The following is a 20,527-nucleotide window of genomic DNA, read 5'->3' on the forward strand; positions in this document are numbered from 1 at the left end:
GAGCCCTACTGTAGGTGATATGGGGACTGACCCTAACTCTTGTGTTTGTTACATTGGTGCAGAGCCCTACTGTAGGTGATATGGGTACTGACCCTAACTCTTGTGTTTGTTACATTGGTGCAGAGCCCTACTGTAGGTGATATGGGGACTGACCCTAACTCCGACATCACATTACTCCGACTACGTGGCTTTGCGTGCGGTTAGGGTTATCCTAGGAATACAAATTTAGCGAGCAGCTGCATTGGAGAATGTAAACAAACAGACATGTGATATGAAGTAGTACAGACGTGGTTCTACTACGCATGCATGCCTGGTCTATCTGGCACCACCACTTAGCCACCTGGCATGCACACTACAGCAGTGGTTCCCAAACTTTCATGTCAAGGACCCCAAAATTGACATTTATTAGCCCACGAACCCCCATTTGAAAATATATGCCAAGGACCCCCATAAGAGAAGATCTTTATGGTTCTAGTAGTGATTCTCAACCCGTTTAATTTCAAGGACCCTCAGTTTGACATGTATGTTAGTCTACAGACCCCCATTTAATGGCATTTCTATCTCTGGGACCCCCAATTTATATTGTAAAATCAATGTTAATTTAACTCTGAGAGTGTACAAATGGAACCAAATGGACCCGTTAGGAAGGCAAAGCGCGTGCGCACATGCACTGTAGACACATGCAAGCCCACGCACGCTATAGCATAGCAGGAGACTGTATCTTCGATCTGTCTGGTTTTTGAGGGCCGCTATAGCCCCTCCTATGTCCAGCTTTGAGGGTGTGTGTAAACACAAACATTGTCCTAACACAAACATTGAAGACTGAAGGTGAGGACGCAAATTGTGATTGGCCGGAATGAGATGATGTATGATGATAAGAGCGCTGCATCACTTCACACGGGTGTGATTTTTCATATTCCGTCCTGATTGGCTAAGATTAGCCTGAGCTAATGTGTTAGGTTTCTGGTCTAGAGGGGCGGGTCGCGGCAGAGATTTGGATCTCACCGATCTGTCAGTCACCCCCGGCCCCTCCTCTCTCCCCCCCAGTGCAGCGCTACGTCACATCATTTGGAGCGACGCCCACCCGGAAGGGTTCACTCCCACTTCTAGACCAGAGCGGCCAATGGCGTTCCTCCAGGCTTTCATTTTTTGCGCCGACGAAAATGAAAGCCTGGGTACCGAGGCTAGGCTAAGATTGGCATTTTGACCTGAGATCAGATAAAAATGTCTTCTACATCCTGACAGTTTTCTGAAAAAGCTATGGCCCTCATTTATCAACCGTGCGTACGCCAAAATATGGGTGTACGCCGAAATTACCGCAATTTTCGGCATTTACGATTTGCGCCAACGTCTGATTTTGAACTTGAGCCAAGACAAGAACCACGTCTGGTCGGGAGCTGTCGTACGCTTTGTCCTCACCTGTTTTTCTGTCGTAGAACAGCGGAGCAGCATTGTTTGACCAGCTGAGAGGCTGTCACAGGCATCTAAACATATGTAGGCTGTTTATATAAAACTGTATAGGTATGGGCTAAATGTAAAAAAATAAAAATAAAGTAAAAGAATACATCAACGATGTGTCTTTGTGTCATATGAAATTAGTAGGAGATTTCCAACTTTACAAGCAAGCAATTAAAATCGCGCAATTAAAAACAATGTTGCAAGGTATGCTAAGCCATTTAAACAGTGTTTTGCATGAGCTCATACATGCGAGGATTTGGGCTGAAATATTTGTGCTGAAATATTTCCATGACGGGACGTTGGAGAGTACTATAGTGCAGTGGTGCAGCTGCGGAGAGTCCCAGCGTGGGTAGCCTACTGTTACTGTAGCCTAATCTACAGCAGGCCGATGTCTTTCTGGAGTTTGGTATGTGCAATCTCCTCCTCGTTTAATAAACCCGACGCGTCGCTCGAATGCCAAATGTACCGTGCCAGCGCAAGTGGGAACCGCATCGGAGATAGGTAAACTACCCAGCCAGCCCACCACCACCACCAGTGCCAGCCACATGAGGCTATACGGTTTTGGCTGCACATTCATATATTGACAGTTGACAGCCCCCCCACTGCAGCGACTAGCGACTGCGAGGCAATCTAAAGACTCTCGAACGTGCGGTGCATATTGGTCACGGTGTCACGGACGGACCACAGTGATAGAGAGACAGACAGACAGGACAGGAGGAGCACCTATGCAAAACAGCAGCGTGTGTGTGCCTATTTGTTATTTAATTCATGGTTCACAGGTTCAGGTTTTCGTTCACTAATATATCTTGTTGTATATTAAATTAAAAAGACTTTAATAATTTAATATACAACTAACAACACACAGTGACAGTTGCTTGCAAATTGCGATATGTGCGTGCGTGCGTGCGGGGGGGTGAAGCGGGCAGCAAGGGAAGCGAAGCGAGAGGAGAAACAGACAGGGTAGTCCTACAGCTTTATTTAATTCATGCAGGTTTATTTATTTAAGATACAACAAGTTGCGTGTGCGTGCGTGCGTCTGTGTGTGTGTGTGTGTGTGTGTGTGTGTGTGTGTGTATGGGAGGGGGCAGCAGAAACTTTTTTTCCCCTGTAACCATGGTTTCCAGGTCGTATTGCAGTTGTTCATGTCGCAAAACCGAGGGCGCGGCTAGATTTTATAGGGCGTGCCAGATTGATTTCAGCCGTCACATTTATCACTGCTAGGACTGAAATTAGGAAGGAACAGCTGTCTGCGATCACTTTGTAAATGCCGACCCGACGTGGGTGTACTACGAATCCTACACTCGAATTTGGGGCAGAATTTCCACTCGATTGATAAATGAGGGCCTATGTTTTTATCTTCGTTCTTCGATTTTTCAAAAATAGCAGACCTACAAGCTCATAGCGCGCCACTCGGTGGCGCGCTATGAGCTTGTAGATCTGCTATTTTTCAATAGCTAAAGCATAACATAATGCTAACACCAAAAGGGGTTCCCACCCCCAAATTGGGTTAAAGTTTGCAGGAGTGACTCGTTTTGAACAAAATGCCTCAAATCATGAACGCAGCGTCCAATCAGCATGAAACTTTGCACTCACATTCCCACTATAGGCCGAGGACGAAATGCCACCCTTTTCTCAGTGGCCTATTATAGTGCCACCAGCAGGCCGATTGTTACAAAACACATTTGTTTATATTACCGTACTACTCCTACTCCGATTTTTCATATTCCATCCTGATTGGCTAAAGTCATCTAAAGTTTCTATAATTACGAACATTACTGGCCCACAATACCCTACCTGGCCTGGCGGAGATCTGTCCTCCGAGGAGCACATTCTCTAGTGTTATTGCACTCCAGCCCTTAAATCGTTGAAAACGCGTAAATAGTTTAAAAACATTTAAATCGAGCAATAACTCTATTCTCCCCTCCGATTGGCCAGCGATTCGGAACTCTTCCCAAGGCGTCTGTACGCTTTGCCCCCATCTGATTGGACAGTATACAGTGACATACCCAACTCAACTCTATTCCTATAGAGATAGGGCAACCACCACACTCGCAATTACACAGGGTTGCATCTGTCTAGTTAATATTGTTCCTCTATAGCAGGGGTCTTCAACTAGAAATGCTGAAGGTCCACTAATCATTTTTGAAAAAGACTAAGGTCCGGTCCCATGAGCGCGGCGCAGGCCACGCAGCGGCCAGCGGAGAGCAGGGCTCCATGCCTGTTTAGTACAGTCACACCAAGGCAAGCTTATACAAATCGGATCCCCTCCCAACCAACCAATACTGGGGTGCAGAGTATGGAAATAAAATGTTTCACAAATATTCCCCTCCAAAAAATCACAGCAAATGAGAGGTATTGTGTTGAGGCTAAAGTTAAAAAAAAACTTTAGCCTCAAGTTAAAAAAAAAGGGGTTTTTATTTGTATTTGCCCAGGGTCCACAGAGAGGCGGTCCGGTCGTCGACCGCGGTCCGCCTATTGAAGACCCCTGCTCTATAGTTCATACATAGCTCAGTGAAATAAACTCATCAAAGGCACTGCTCACACCTCGCACTGGGTGTGATTCTTCTTCATTGTAGGTCGGACAATTGATGCCAGTACCCCTCTCTCTCCTGTGAGAGAGACGGCTTTAGCTCTAGCTTTAACATTGGTCATGACATTGTCCTATGCAATGACTTTGACCACACTTATGGGACGGTATCATTTAGGTCGACGCCGCCGCTCCCTAATCAAAGCCACGATAATAACGGGAGGGCTTGACCAGTGGGGGGCGGGCTCATGATGGGGCTCATGATGGGTGACAACACAGAGGGCACACAGCCGGACATATTTATAGACGGTGACAAATTGATACTGAGAGTGTAGTCAGAGTACAGCAGAGAGAGAGAGAGAGAGAAAGAGAGAGAGAGAGTGGGCAGGGCTCTAGGTATATGAGATGAAGAGCGCACTGGGCCAGTGGGACACCAAGAGAGAGAGAGAGGGAGAGGGATAGAAAGACAGAAGGAAAGAAAGAAAAGGGAGTGTAGTAGACTGGAAGGAGAGAGAGAGTGAGACGGTGAGAGTGATACGACAGAGCATGCATGACAGCAGACAGTCAGAGTGTGAGCGCAACCACAAGCCCGGAAGAGAGAGGAGAGAGAGAGAGAGAGATGCTAAGAAGACCATGAGGTGCATCTGGGCGAGGCTGTCGTCACCGGCAGCGTGAGTGTGTGAGTGTGTTTGTGCGTGCGCAAGTGTGTGTGTGTGTGTGTCGTGGGTGTGTGTGTGTGTGTGAGCTACAGAATTGTGTGTGTATGAGCGGAGGGATGCAGTCATGTCTCTGTGAGGGGGAGCAGCACAGCAACTGTAACCATGCTGAGTCCCAAGATAAAACAGGCACGCCGGGGTAAGCGAGCAACGTCTCTCTCTCTCTCTCTCTCTCTCTCTCTCTCTCTCTCTCTCTCTCTCTCTCTCTCTCTCTCTCCCAGCCTCTCCTCTTTCGCCTTCTATTCTTTCTGTTCTCTGCAGTCTCTCTCTCTCTCTCTCTCTCTCTCTCTCTCTCTTGTCTCTCTGCAGACCTATATCTCTACACCAGCACTGCCCGCCCTGCTCTTGTCTTGTCTCCTCTTCTCTGTCACAGTGTAATAGCATTATAGCTTGTTGCAGGTGACATGATCATATCTAATCACAGCAGAAAGGTGGCCACCAGTGTCATCATTCCCGGGCCGGCACTCTGCTGTCCTATATGGCTCTGGTCAGCTTTGCCGGCGTGCATGTCAATCTTGTTTGTTTTTTTTGGTCCCCCACCATGATGACAGGTGATGTGGAAAGAGGTTTTTATTGGCAACGGCTAAGATGTCACTGTCCCCAGAGTCCAGTAGTGAGACGTGGATTACTGTACTGGAGGGGTGATGTCATATCTTATGACCCTCACTAATACAGTCTTCAAGCTCTGGGCAATGTAACCCTCTTAAACCCTATACTACTAGACTCAGTAAACTGGACCCGAGTTGGCTTTGTACGTGGACCGCTTTTTTCAGTCTACACCAAAAGGTCTTCGCCAAAAACAGCCGATCTACAAGCTCACAACGTGTCCGTGAGCTTAATGTTTTTGGCGATCTGCTATTTTTGGCTAGTGCCGATAGATGTCGGGGTTCAAGTGGTAAATCCCCCCCCGGCCGGTCCGGTCCGGTGAGGACACTACTGCTTTGCGGGGCTGAGACCGACCACACAGCTGCAGGACGGATTAGCCTCACGGTATAGTCTTCTTAACAATGGGGGTTTGCAACTTGACACGTTTATACGCAGGGAAACGGTAGAAGTAGTCCTCTCACAGCTACAGCGCAGCAGCCAACTCCCCTTTCCTACTATTTGCTGCTGGTTTTCACCCCAACATCAGGCTGGGGTTGTGGGCTTGTGCGGTGACAGTATTGGAGAGTTGCCTCTAGGAGAGGGTGGCTGCTGTACAGTGTGAGGTATGTCTGGGGGGGCTCAGTGAGGATAGTGACTCCTGTAAATCACGACAGCTGTGTGTCAAACATAGCACCCCTCCAACCCTCCACCCCCTCTTTAATGCAGAGCCAAAGTCCTCTAATAGCCGGCAAAGTCGGTGGAGCGTGCAGGCTAACACGTTTCTCACATCATGCCCTCTGGCGTGGCCAACAAATATGTATGGAAGTTGCAAACCACACAGGATAAGCTAAGCTCGGGGGGGCCGGGAGATTACTACGATGCAATAACTAAACATTCTGTTTGCCTGCGCAATCTGTAGTGGTAGTAGTAGTAGGTGGCTGCTGCTGTTAGCCTGAGCTTGGTGAGTTGTATCATTCGGTGCCTCTCGGGAGGAAAGTGTGTGAGCTATTCTGTGAGGCTGATGATGCTGGGGTGGGTCCCTGTGTCTGGAAGAGATACACCTTGGGGTTGAGTCTTCTAGCTGTTTTTCGGTCGTGGGTACATGAAGTTAGCTGTTTTTCGGTCGTGGGTACATGGAGTGTACTACATGTACTCAGTGTGTGTCTAAGCAGTATATACACGTGTATCTGAGTCTGGGTCTGCATGTGTGCGTGCATTGCATGCATGCGGGTAGCAGCTGTCTATATGGCTGTATTATGGAGGTATATCGTATACTGTGTACGTGAGCAGGATCATCGATTATTCTATTCATCTCCTCGCCGGTCCACTTAAACCCTCAGTTGACAGGGGTCCCACAGGGTTCTAGAGTAGGTCCCCTTAGTATTTCCGTCAGTGCTGAATCGCTTCGGCGAAAATAGCCGAAGCTCAAAGCACGGCGAGTTTTGAGCTTGTCGATCTGTTATTTATTTCTTTACGCCTGTTCGTTGCCCCCCCCCCCCCCCCCCCCCCCCGCAATAAGGATGCTAGGGTTCAAGTGGCTGTATGCTCTGAGTATATCGTGGAAACCTCATATGTCCAAAATTGTTACTTACCAGGATTCAAATTCACAAATTTGGCAGATCGACAAGCTTGAAATGTGGCGCGATGCTTTTGTGTGACACGGTCAAAGTAGGGTTTCTGAATAAAGAAATAACACAAAAATGTACAATATGGAGAAAAGAGGTTTCTGTCCCGACAGCGCTGATGTGTTCAGAAGGAGAAAAGCACTTCCTCTTTCCCTCCTCGCGGTGGGAGAGCGGCAGTGTTCCCTCGGCCATGTCTCAGTCTGCGATAATGGTGTTCTCTCCTTGATTAGATTCCAGACTCTGCTCATGTGCTCTGACCCTTTCATATACCATCACTCAAAGCAAATAACAGCTGGATTTGACGGATTTGACGCGAGGCCTGCATCGTACAAAGCGTGGACGCACAGTATAGTGACATGCTTTCATGTCGTGTCGACCTTGTATGTCACTTTTCAAGAAATGGGGGAAAACGAACTGACGGATCGATCCAATGTAGTTGCATTAAGTTCCTCTCTCGAAGAGAGTCATTTGGGGTCCCGCCACTTCGTGGCGCAAATTCACAGTAACTCTGCATGCACTCACGAACAATTTCATTGGATCGTGAAAGTGTCGCTCACGGTGACATCCCCAACCCCACCCACTCGGTATAAAACTGGAGGTTGGGCCCGTGAGCGTCATTCCTCTACCTTTCTGCCGCAGATCACTCTGTCAAAGAAATTCACCACCGGCTGTTGAAAAAGCTTTCCCTAAGAACGGACGAGTTGTATACTTGTACCTGGGAATTCGCAGCCCCTGCGAGGTGCTTTTCCCACTCACGGACGTTGCAGAAGGTTTTTCTCCAGCAGTAAGTCCTTTCAACAGATGATAAAACACAAGTGAGCAGTCACGTGGCTTGTTGTTTTAGTCCTTTTCTTCACTAGCTTTGCACCTTAGCCCTTAGCTAGCTGACTGCTTCGCTTGGCCCTGCTGTTAGCTGCCATGTTCAGGGTTGCTGCTCGCCCTGCTAGCTTAGCCTCCCTAGTGGTACTAGCTTTCAGATTCCCTCCTTTAGCGAGCCCGCTGCTTAAGAGTAGCCGTCAGGGACCTTTTTCCCCATCGTCTACGCTATCTGCCCCGCTATTAGCCTTCGGCCTACCGGCATCGTGCTAACTAGCTAGACACCAGCAGCCTTTTAGCTACACGCTACCCGTCCCGCTATTAGCCGTCGGCCAACCCGGCGTCGCGTTAACTAGCTACAGCCTCGCTAGCTACACAGTTTTACAGCTAACTAACCAAGCTATAGGTAATTAGCTTGTCTTCAGCCGTTAGGCGTTGATTTAGTGGCACTACCGCTACAACAACTATCTTATTAACCACCGCGGCCCGGCTACAACAACCATCATAACAACCACTGCAGCAGGCTGCAACGCTAATTCGCTTGCTACCGGTGTTTTTAGCTAGTCTTCAGCCGTTGATTTTAGCGTCCCCACCCCTACAACAACAACAAGCAACCACCGTAGCCACTAGCCAGGTTACAAACGCTAGCTTGCTCTCCAGCCGAACGGCACCGACCACTAGCTTTTCCCGCTGGAAAGAAGAGCTCTATCGCGCACCATGGACACCGGCGGTGATGACGGTGATTTCGACCCCTGCCCCGCGGAGCCAAAGACATGCTTCAGCCGCGGCTGTATTTACCTCCTCTCCCCGACGGTCACAAATGCACAGAGCATATTTTGTCTTGGTCTTCCACACATCAGAGATGCCTTTGAGAAGCCAGACTGGTGCCCCACCTGCTCCAAGATAACAGACAGAGAGAAGGGTTGAAGACTGGCCAGAGTCAAAGCCTATGAAGATAGAGCTCGCCTTGATAATTTCGATCTCAGGGACCGTCTTTCTAGATCAGCCCCTGAACCATGGCCCCCCCTCCCCCCACCAGCTGGGAGCATTGATTTTAGATACGCTGTTTAGGCAGGCGCTAGACCTCGCGTCCCGACAGCGACATGACGAGGATCATGGGACCTCCCCCCCAACCAGGAAGGCTCCCAGGGCCGGACTGGAGTCCCACCACCAGGAGGCGCCACCACCAGGAGGCGCCACCACCGCCAGCCAGCCGCCTCCTTCTCCTTCTCCTCCTTCAGAGCAGAACGGAGCTACAATGCTGGCAGCCTCCTCTCCTTCTCCCGGAAGGACCTGGCCTACAGCCCTAACGACCACCGGGAGGATGCCGGATCCTATAGACCCAGCCCGGACCGTGACATCTTCCTCCCCTCGACCCAGACGTCGACTGGGCCGACGTCATGGACCATGACCAGCCCCTCGACGACGACCTGCCCTCCTACCAGGAGGCTTCTGGTGAGTTCAGGGTCCTGGACCAGGTCGGATATGATGACGTAGACGACAACATGGCCGCCGGGGACGACTTCCCAGACCCCGACATGCCACGACTCGCCCTGGAGGCGGGGCTTCCTCCCTGTGACAGAAAAGAGGGGTGGGACCTCATCGAACTGCTCAAGCAGGCCTCCATTGGGTGCGGCAGGCCATGGCCCGAGACCGAACCTCCTCCAGACCCGGAAGACAACTGGCCTGGAGCCGAACCTAAGGCAAGATTGTCTTGCCGCTGGCGCAAGGGTTCAAGGCGACCTTCACGGCTTCGTGGGGGGGGGGGGGTTCAGTAGCTTCAGTGACAGCAGGTCTTGTCACTGAATCATCATGCATTTGATGTTGTAGTGCAGGGGTTCTCAACCCGTGGGTCGCGACCCCTCGGGGGGTCGCCAAATTAGTTTGGGGGGTCCCCAAATTATTTTCAAAAAAGAAAAAATATATATTTTCACGATTTAAAAAAAATAGCAGACCTACAAGCTCGTAGCGCGCCACTCGGTGGCGCGCTATGAGCTTGTAGATCTGCTATTTTTCAATAGCTAAATTATAACAATGCTTAAAACACCAAAAGGGGTTCCCGCCCAAAATGGTTTAAGGTTATTGTAGCAGTCAATTTATATTGGGGGTCGGGAGGGGGCGGGGCGGGGGTCCCGAGACATTGCCAAAGCATTTCCGGGGGTCCCCGGACAAAAACGTTGAGAACCCCTGTTGTAGTGTAGTGCATTAGGATTGGAAATCCCACGTGTCAGAGGAATCTAGCAATGAAGAAAATCCCTATAAACTACTGGACACATTATATTGATATAATGTAGTGATATGAGATGTGTTGTCTTTTCCTGGCCTCAAAGGCTGAACTGACTATACTAGCTTTTCTATCATTTGCCTATAGTTATTAGTTATCAAAGATCTCATTGTATAAATATTGAAATCCCTCACAATCTACAGAATTAATTTTATTGTCACATCACAGCTTTGCCGGTGTAAGAGTTGGGTGAAATTCTTCTTTTTTTTGTGTGTAAACGTGTTTTCAGGAAAGGGAGGAAGGATAGAGTTTGAGGAAGAGCAAGGAGAATACAAATATATCCACTGTACAATATTGAGATAATTGGTCCAAAATATTTTGTAGATTTTTTTTTGTTAGATCTAGCCCCATAGCCCTACTATAAAAAATCTGATCATTAGGCATAGAAGTTACGTTGCTGTGCCACTGTGAATAACGCTGAAATATTCATGCCTTTTTGGTAATATCCTCTGGCCTTTATACATCATAGATGAGATCGGAAAAGGTGTGACAGGGCAGAGGTCTTGCTGGGCCAAAAGCCTAACATTTCTAACTGCGTATGTTTTTGCTTCACCTGGTTGATCTGTTATAGCCTACAACGTGTTATGTTATGTTATGTTATGTTATGTCAAATGTGTCATGTCGTCTCTTATCTGTCGGGTGGAAACCTCATCATGTCCAAAACTGTTACTTTTCAGGATTCAAATAGCAAAAAAATAGCAGATCTACAAGTTCACAACGAGGTCACGGTATGACCCGGTGTGAGATGGTAGATCGTCTGTTTTCAAATAGTCAAAAGGTATAATACAATATTATAAATAATATTATAATGTTGCGAAAAACTGATTTTGATGCTATATACAGTATTAACTTCCTCAATGACCCCTGGGGGCCCCCCGTTACCCCACTTCGAGAACCACTGTATTGTAGCCGGGGCCATAGTTCTCTCTGTTCATAGATGCAGGAATCTAGCGGCCTCTCGGCCGACAGACAGACAGACAGACAGACAGACAGACAGACAGACAGTTGTGTTAATCCATTGAGACCTGGAACGCATCCATGTCACGTTAGCGTTTAACCACATTAACCATTAACCCATTTTGGGGCGGGAACCCCTTTTGGTGTTTTAAACATTATGTTATAATTTAGCTATTGAAAAATAGCAGATCTACAAGCTCATAGCGCGCCACCGAGTGGCACGCTATGAACTTGTAGGTCTGCTATTTTTGAAAAATCGTTAAAATGTGCCTCAAATCTTTCCGAAAATTGTCATGATTTAGAAAACGTTTTTTTTTTTAATTTCGACGTCAGGCCTGAATGGGTTAATGACACGTGTGTTCTCCTCCTCCTCCTTCCTGGCAATCATGACTCTGCAAATGAGGGACGCCCAAGAGGAGGAGGAAGAGGAGGAGGAATATAATGGGCATCATCTCAGGCAGGAGGAGGAGTAGGAGGAGGGCTGAGAGAGATAGAGAGAGAAACAGAAGGCCAGATGGAACCCATGCAGGCCAGGCTCTTAAGCCCCCCTTTTTTATCATCTCTATCAGGTGGAAACCTCGAGCTTGCAGATCTGCTACTTTTGATGCTTTTGTGTAACGCCGTATAGGGACATTCATTTAAAAAAAAAAAAAAAAGGTAAAATATGGAGATAAGAGGTTTCTTCCCCGACGGCTACGGTAATCAGTACCGCTACCTCCTACGACGAGGTCGCGCCTCAAAATCGAGCTTTGTCGTCGCGTTGTTGGATCGGGTGCCGATTTCGGCGCACTGTGACGGACACCGTCATACGACGGAGCTCTAAGTTATAGACAGAGATACATTCCCCACACCGCTGCTGTCCTCAGCAGAAAGAGAGATGCAATTAACAGAGAAAAAGAAGCCATTGATTTCTCTCTCTCTCTCTCGCTCCCCCCCCCTTGCACCCTCCCCCAAGGGATTGTTGCGCTGTCGCTCTGCTTGCTTCCTCCGAACTCTTCCCCCTGCCATACAGTGCCGTAATACATAATCAATGTGTTTAATCAGTCCGTTATGTTCTGGTGAGAAAAGGGCCAGCTGATGCGGAGCACACGTCGTGTGTGTGCGTGTGTGTGTGCATGTGTGTGTGTGTGTGTGTGTGTGTGCGTGTGCGTGTGCGTGTGCGTGTGTGTGTGTGTGTGTGTGTAGAGCAATGCAGTGCAGCGGGCAAAACAAATCGCGGCCCACCACCACCACTTCCTCCTCCTCCCCTTCCTCGCTCAGCGATATCCGAGTCGCATGATAGAGTGTAATGAAATAGGTGTATCGATCCTCCCGAGATAAAGTAGGATTTCTTCAAGCCACTAGAATGATAGACGAACCCGGAGGGTTATTAGAGGAGATCTAGCTCTCTGGATGGACTGGTCGAGGATGTTCGGCACCTCGAGGATGTCGGCCCTGCCCTAGAGACAATCCTATGAATAATGATTATGGACACTGAGCAGAACAAAGAGAGAAAAATCCTAAAAATAACTCTCTATAATTATATCTCCCTCTCTGTCTCTGTATCTGCCTCTGTCTCTGTCTCTGTCTCTGTCTCTCTCGCTCTCTCTCTCTCTCTCTCTCTCTCTCTCTCTCTCTCTCTCTCTAATGCATTGGTTCTCATAGTGGGGTCCTGGGGACCAGAGACGAAGAACAGTTCTTATAATTGTCAAGGGTTGTGTAATTGATAGAAAACTAGATAACAGGTCTCCACCAGGGCAGGTCAGGTTGTGGCCTCCTGGTGGCGCTATAATAAGCCAATGTGAAAAGGGTGCCTTTTATTCTTACGCCTTGGATGGCAATTGGATGATTTGAGGCATTTTGTTCCAAAAATGGGTTTAGCAAAAATCCACCTGTTGGTGACTCTATAACAGGCCAATGTGAAAATGGTGGGATATATTCCTCAGCCTAGTAGGAACGTCTGTGAAAGATTTCACGTAAATTGCACGCTGTGTTCATGATTTGATTATTTTTGTTCAAAACGGGCCAATCCTGTTAACTTTGAAAGCCAATGTTAGCCAATCAGGATGGAATATGAAATATCGGACAGATCTGTCTTGAACACATGACTATAGAGATAGTGTGCAGTGATGTAAATAGGTTTTCAATGTAATGGGTCCCGGGATGCACAGGTGGTCATTCAAATGAGTCCCAAAAAATTCTTATGAGTCCCAAAAAAAATCACACCTGTGTGAAGTGAGTGGTGCAACTCCGTGAGGGGGTTCGCGGGGGGGGGGGGGGGGGGGGTTCCAGGGGGCCGGGCCGGTTCCGGCGTGCCGTGCCGCGTCCGAAACGGTTGAGAAATGACAGAGTTACCGTGTGGCGGTCCCTCTACTGTACTGTCACTGTAATGTATTGGCACCCCCCAAAAGCATCATATATACAGTTAATACGTGCGTGTGTGTTTGTGTGTGCGTTAGGTTGCGCACAGATGGTGAAAAACAACCATGCTATTTTTGTGCTCATACCCAGACACACACATAGCTCCGTAAGGGAGTGGTTGCACCACTCAAAAATAATATTATTTTTTTTTTTATAAAATATATATATAAAAATCACACCCGTGTGAACTGAGTGGTGTAAGGTTTTATATAGCATGATCAGCTGTGGTCTGACGTAATGAAATCACACCCGGATGTGATTTCACAACTGGCTTTTTTTGTGCAGAAAAAATTAGCATGGTTGCTACGGTCATCCAGTTCACCCGGGTGTGATTTAATTACGTCAGAAATTATTTTGAACATAGCAACCATGCTCATTTTTTTCTGCACACAAAAGCCAGTTGTAGGAGTGGTTTACACCACTCAAAAATATCAAATAGGCCTATACAGTATATCTTTTTATGTAGGCTAGTAGTATTAGCAAGCGCAACTCAGTAAGAAATACTAATAGTGGGCAACAGTGGATTTAACAACCAACCAAAAGTTGCAGTTGCAATTATTGTACTTAGCCAAAATGCAAATAGGTTTGCCATTGTGGATGTAAAATAATTTATTTGGAAAAGTGGAACTTAGAAGTCACTTGAGTCCCTGTCTACGGGGAAGAATGGCAGCTGCAAAAAAGACAGATTCACAAGCTCGCGCGTTGAGAACCTGCAGATGTAGCCTGGTTAATAAACCAGACCGAATCAGCCGTTGGCAAAAAAAAGTTGCCTACCAGCGGATTACGGTCTGGCGAGGCTCAGTAGCACGCCTCTTTCCTACAGCAGAGAACAGGTCGGACCAATCGGGACACGGTATGCAATATAGGCGGGCTTTGGTACAGTGACGTTCAATGCTTGAGACTTTTGACTGACAGTAGCTCTGACCAATTGCGTCAAAGAGAAAATGTTCCCCGGGAAATGAAATCCAAGTGGAGCCAGCCCAGACTGATATACCGCGACAGTGTTGTGTGATATTAGTCTGGCTTATTAGCCAGGCTACTGCAGATGCGCCTGTCTCTGCAGCGCCGTTTACAACGTGTTGAGAGCTGTAGATCAACGTGAACGAACCCTGACACCAGCGCTGCAAAAACAAACGCGTTGAGAACCCGCAGATGCGCCCATCTCTGCACATCTTCTTTTTCGCAGTTAAGTGAGCCTGGGACCGAGGCTAATCTCTGCAGCGCCGTTTGCAGCGCGTTGAGAGCTTGTAGATCTGTCTGTTTTTGCAGCGCTGGTGTCAGGATTCGTTCACGTTACAGGCGGACATGAAGTGAAGTTCAATCAGTGCGTTGAATCAGCAGCAGCAACAAGCTAATAGCCAACACCACCACCACTAGTCTGTTAGCATAGCTTGTTGCTAACGATTTGTCACTCCGTCTTTTTCTTTTCTCTCTTTTATTATTTCCCCCCCCGACTTCACGGGTCGCGCATTGGGTTGTGATGAGACCCGATGTTGCAGCCTGTGTGTGACCGAAAGAGTGCTAGACTTCCACGTATGACAGTGTGTGACCGAAAGAGTGCTAGACTTCCACGTAGAACAGTGTGTGACCGAGAGAGTGCCATAGTCTTCAGTGCAGCTGCAGCCAGGATAAAGTTGCGTCCACAGGATGCAGAGGCTGATGGTTTATTGCGTCCCATAACTATAAAGTGCGTTTTGGGACGCAAAACGCACCCTATTTACATCACTGAGTGTGTAACGATTTTTGGACAAAATCTGGAGGTGTAATATAAAAAAAAAAAGAATTCAAAAGTCGGCCTCCTGGTGGCGCTATAACAGGCCGTTCTGGAAAATTTGGGGCAGAGGTTCATCGTTGGCATCCAGTGAGTGTGTGTGCAAAATTTGGCATCGACCGGGTTAACGGTGCCGGAGATTAGCTGGTAACAGACGGACGGATGGACGGACGCACAGTCGCACACGGACTCGCACACGGACTGAGTGCAAAACTGAGTGCAAAACTATTGTCTCCACCAGCCTTCGGCCTGGTGGAGACAATAAGTCATTATTTGGGTTAACTACTAATATTAGTGTCACTATCCTTGTGGGAGCCACCAAATCCAAATAGACCCTTACAGAACGGACAACAACTTTTGTATTTTAAAATACTCCTCTTATAGTGGCAGCGGTGGCCGAACGGATTGCGGAGCGGTCTTGATACCGGAAGGTCGCCAGTTCGAATCAGCGGTCCGACACGTTAAAATTACCACCGCTGAAGTGCCCTTGAACAAGGCATTGAACCACTACGATGAAATGTTCTATGAGCAGGGCCTGGCTGGAAACAAGTTCTTGAGCTTAGCCCAGATACCCTGGGTAATTATAGTAATCATTTCATTTCATTACATTTCTCTGTGCCTGTACTATAACTGCTGTCCTTTCGTGGCATCAGTGAGCTGTGATGATAAGATGTTCATAACCAAGCAGTGGGCCTGATGTCGAAATAAAAAAAACGTTCGCTCTGAAAGAATATATATTCAAAGATTTGTGCCACATTTTTACGATTTTTCAAAAATCTACAAGCTCGTATGAGCTTGTAGATCTGCTATTTTTCAATAGCTAAAGTATAACATAATGTCCAGACTGGGTTAATGTATCAGCAAGAAACATGGGCCTTGAGTCTTGACAGCAGCGCAGCAACACCTTGCCCCTTCTGGTGGCTAATATCTCTCTCTCTCTCTCTCTCTCTCTCTCTCTCTCTCTCTCTCTCTCTCTCTCTCTCTCTCTCTCTCTCTCTCTCTCTGTCCACGTGTGTCCACTGACTGTCCACACAGCCCGTTCCAAGAGCATGGTGCTGGGAGAGCTGTCTCGGGTCTCCAGGCCCTGTTCTCCTCTTGACCAGGAGAGGGCACTGAAGTCCGGCTGGCTGAAGAGGCAGCGGAGCATCATGAAGAACTGGCAGCTGCGCTGGTTCGTGCTGCGCCCTGAGGCTCTGTACTTCTACAAGGACCAGGACGAGACCAAGGCACAGGTACAACATGTGTACTGTTGTACTAACTCTAACCTGAGGCTCTGTACTTCTACAAGGACCAGGACGAGACCAAGGCACAGGTACAACATGTGTACTGTTATACTAACTCTAACCTGAGGCTCTGTACTTCTACAAGGACCAGGACGAGACCAAGGCACAGGTACAACATGTGTACTGTTCTACTAACTCTAACCTGAGGCTCTGTACTTCTGTAAGGACCAGGGTGAGACCAAGGCACAGGTACAACATGTGTACTGTTCTACTAACTCTAACCTGAGGCTCTGTACTTCTGTAAGGACCAGGATGAGACCATGGCACAGGTACAACATGTTATACTAACTCTAACCTGAGGCTCTGTACTTCTGTAAGGACCAGGGTGAGACCAAGGCACAGGTACAACATGTGTACTGTTCTACTAACTCTAACCTGAGGCTCTGTACTTCTGTAAGGACCAGGATGAGACCAAGGCACAGGTACAACATGTGTACTGTTATACTAACTCTAACCTGAGGCCCTGTACTTCTGTAAGGACCAGGATGAGACCAAGGCACAGGTACAACATGTTATACTAACTCTAACCTGAGGCTCTGTACTTCTGTAAGGACCAGGGCGAGACCAAGGCACAGGTACAACATGTGTACTGTACTAATACCCTAACCCTGAGACCAAAGGGCAGGTACAAAATATATACTGAATGTCTGAAACTTGTATGTACTATCTGCTGGTTCCCAAACACTGGGTCGGGACCCATTTGTGGGCCGTGGACCCATTTTTATTGGTCCCTTTGTTTTGTTTTGAATTACTAATACTATGTTTGGTTTTTTTATTCTAAAAATATTCCTAAAAACACACACACACACACACACACACACACACACACACACACACACACAAATCATGAATTTCAAGTTAGAAATACTAAAAATACATCTGCTATTTTAACCAGTTTTTTTGGGAACCACCGGACCAGGACCAGGATGAAACCAAGGCACTGGTACAACATACAGTACGCTACACTGAAACCTTGTATGTCCAAAATGGGTACTTTGTAGGAAATGCCTGACTGATGGATTGATAGATTGAATATTTTATTACTCGGAAAACATACAAAAAATAAGTCCTGGGGAATAATACATGTCATCGACAAATATAAAGTGCACTATACTGTATGTACAAACGAGATGGGAAATTAATCTTCTATTTTTGCAAGATTGTGCATGGCATGACTCTTGTGCCACAAAGTAGGGCGTTCATTTATGAGAAGGAAAAAAGTTTAAGTATGGAGATACAAGGTTTCTGCCCCCCACCCCCCCAAACAAGCGACAGAATATATGCTGTTCTCCAGGGAAAAGAAGACAGCTATGATACATTATTTTCTATTTTTGAGCCCAGAAATGTGTGCACATTCATTCAGGGCTAGAGCTGAACTCATGTTGAATTATCGTTACATAAGAATAGTGCATGTTCCATGGAAGTACCATGGTTCTCAGAGTGGGGTTCGGGGACCCCCGGGGGGTCCTTGAAGGGGGTAAGTAACTATAGCTGCCCCCCTCGGACTGCTTCCATGGAAGTACCATGGTTCTCAGAGTGGGGTTCGGGGACCCCCGGGGGGTCCTTGAAGGGGGTAAGTAACTATAGCTGCCCCCCTCGGACTGCTTCCATGGAAGTACCATGGTTCTCAGAGTGGGGTTCGGGGACCCCCGGGGGGTCCTTGAAGGGGGTAAGTAACTATAGCTGCCCCCCTCGGACTGCTTCCATGGAAGTACCATGGTTCTCAGAGTGGGGTTCGGGGACCCCCGGGGGGTCCTTGAAGGGGGTAAGTAACTATAGCTGCCCCCCTCGGACTGCTTTCCCACTTGACGCTTTGAGCCTCACATGTTCAGTTATATTTCTGTTTACCATATTACTACTCATTTCATCAACATTCCTATTACTATCATATTCTCCATAACCTTTTTTCAAATCAAATCAAATCAAACTTTATTTATAGAGCATGTTTAATCCATTCAGGCCTGACGTCGAAATTAAAAAAAAAAAGTTTTCTAAATCATGACAATTTTCGGAAAGATTTGAGGCACATTTTAACGATTTTTCAAAAAATAGCAGACCTACAAGTTAGTGGCGCGCTATGAGCTTGTAGATCTGCCATTTTTCAATAGCTAAATAACAATGTTTAAAACACCAAAAGGGGTTCCCGCCCCAAAATGGGTTAATGGTTAATGTGGTTAAACGCTAACGTGACATGGATGCGTTCCAGGTCTCAATGGATTAAAACAACCAAGACTGACCAAAGTGCTGTACAAATCGGAAGCAAAACAGAACAAGCAATAAACACAATGTGAGAAATGTCGACGTGATCACAGCCTTCACAGGAACATCATTATAAGCATGAAAGATAAAAACAAAGAAAGCAAAACATTAGATGGACTCGGATGGAATTAAATGCCAGAGAAAATAGAATAGAGTCTTTTTGTTGATCTTCATACATTTTCTCACAGCCTGCATGGTCAACACCAAACAATACTAGTTGGTATTCAGAGTTGGTACTATACAGTATGTATATTTGACCCAGTTCATACAGTTTAACTTTCATTACATATTCATTTCATTTTACAAACGACACATAATTGGTTGGTAGAAACAAACGCAGTCTTCATTCATTTCAAACAGTTTAAATATCATTATTATTAGGGATGTCTCGATACACTTTTTTCACTTCCGATCCGATCCCGATACCTCAATTTCTGTGTTAGCCGATACCGAATATCGATACCGTCGTTATCTCATGTTGTGTTTATACCTATCTAGCTATATATATGTTGTGTTTATAGCAAACTCCTCACTCAAATGTGCATTTTGCAGTTTGGGCAACTCCAAAGAAAACTCCACATGTCTCAACATTTCATTTACCTGCCATAGTGTCAACCCCTTACCCTTGTGTCGGATCGGATTTGGTGGTTAGACTGGCATATTTGCCGATACCGATATGACCCGATACAGCAGGGGTTCTCAACCTTTTTGGCCGGGGACCCCCGGAAATGCTTTGGCAATGTCTCGGGACCCCCGCCCCGCCCCCTCCCGACCCCCAATATAAATTGACTGCTACAATAACCTTAACCCATTTTGGGCGGGAACCCCTTTTGGTGTTTTAAGCATTATGTTATAATTTAGCTATTGAAAAATAGCAGATCTACAAGCTCATAGCGCGCCACCGAGTGGCGCGCTACGAGCTTGTAGGTCTGCTATTTTTGAAAAATCGTGAAAATAAATTTTTTTTTTTTTAAATAATTTGGGGACCCCCTAAAATAATTTGGCGACCCCCCGAGGGGTCGCGACCCACGGGTTGAGAACCCCTGCGATACAGTATTGGGACATCTCTAATTATTATCATTAAAAACAATAGATGCCTCATGTGCCGCTGCAGTTCGTTGGAGCGGAGCCATGTGTGTTGACGGGAGGCCGGAACAATTTACACTCTGGGACACTCGGTGCACACTACGCCATGCTGTCACTCAAGTGACTACTGGCCAATCACAGCGCATCTTTTCCCGGGACTTGTCACAGAGCCATTGAATAAGGTTACGAGTTACGACATTGAGGGGGCAGAAAACGGCCTGGTCTCGTGATTCATGTACTTGCACGAGCCCCATAGACTTTAACGCATTGCGTAAACTTCCGGTTTGTCCCTTTTTCTTTGTAGAAGAGACTGGCCCCTGCATGAAGTGAACGGAGTTGTCGTAACTCTGTCCTACTCTATGGCTCTGGCTTGTCCGACCCCAACATCCGCTCTGTGACACACATGGAAGTTTCTGTGAAGCACCACCAACGCAGAAGCTTGCCCTCCCTTGAGAGCATTCACCCCAGAGCCGGAAGTGTCTATGTCTATGCTCAAAAGAGTCACACCTGACTCATGGCTCCTTTTTATAGGTGGAGGACTCCAATTGAGCTATATACACTTGACAGGGGTGCATGTTTTTGTCAGTACGATATATTTTATGAATGCAAAGATGTGGTATTGCTAAAAACACGTAGAATACTCACCTTGTGTGTGTTTTTGAAATGTTTTCTTTGTTTCCTGGCTGTCACTTGTTGGTTGGGGCCACTGGACAGAGGCCCATGTTGAGTTTTAGTAGTCAGTCCTGTCTCAGACACAAAG

At 47.1% G+C, this 20,527-nt stretch overlaps 1 protein-coding gene across 1 annotated transcript in view; it reads left to right on the forward strand.

The window, feature by feature from the left end:
• Positions 1–4,806: 4,806 nt before the first annotated feature.
• arhgap22a (Rho GTPase activating protein 22a) overlaps positions 4,807–20,527 on the forward strand; it is a gene marked incomplete at both ends in the record, with an annotated part of 38,911 nt that continues 23,190 nt past the window's right edge. The window contains 2 exons of the mRNA XM_079511934.1: positions 4,807–4,840; positions 16,175–16,371. Coding sequence (XP_079368060.1) covers positions 4,807–4,840; positions 16,175–16,371 — 231 coding nt within the window. The remainder of the gene's footprint in view (positions 4,841–16,174; positions 16,372–20,527) is intronic.

This window comes from Electrona antarctica (assembly GCF_951216825.1).
Source record: "Electrona antarctica genome assembly, chromosome: 10".
In the NCBI taxonomy this organism is placed as follows: Eukaryota; Metazoa; Chordata; class Actinopteri; order Myctophiformes; family Myctophidae; genus Electrona; species Electrona antarctica.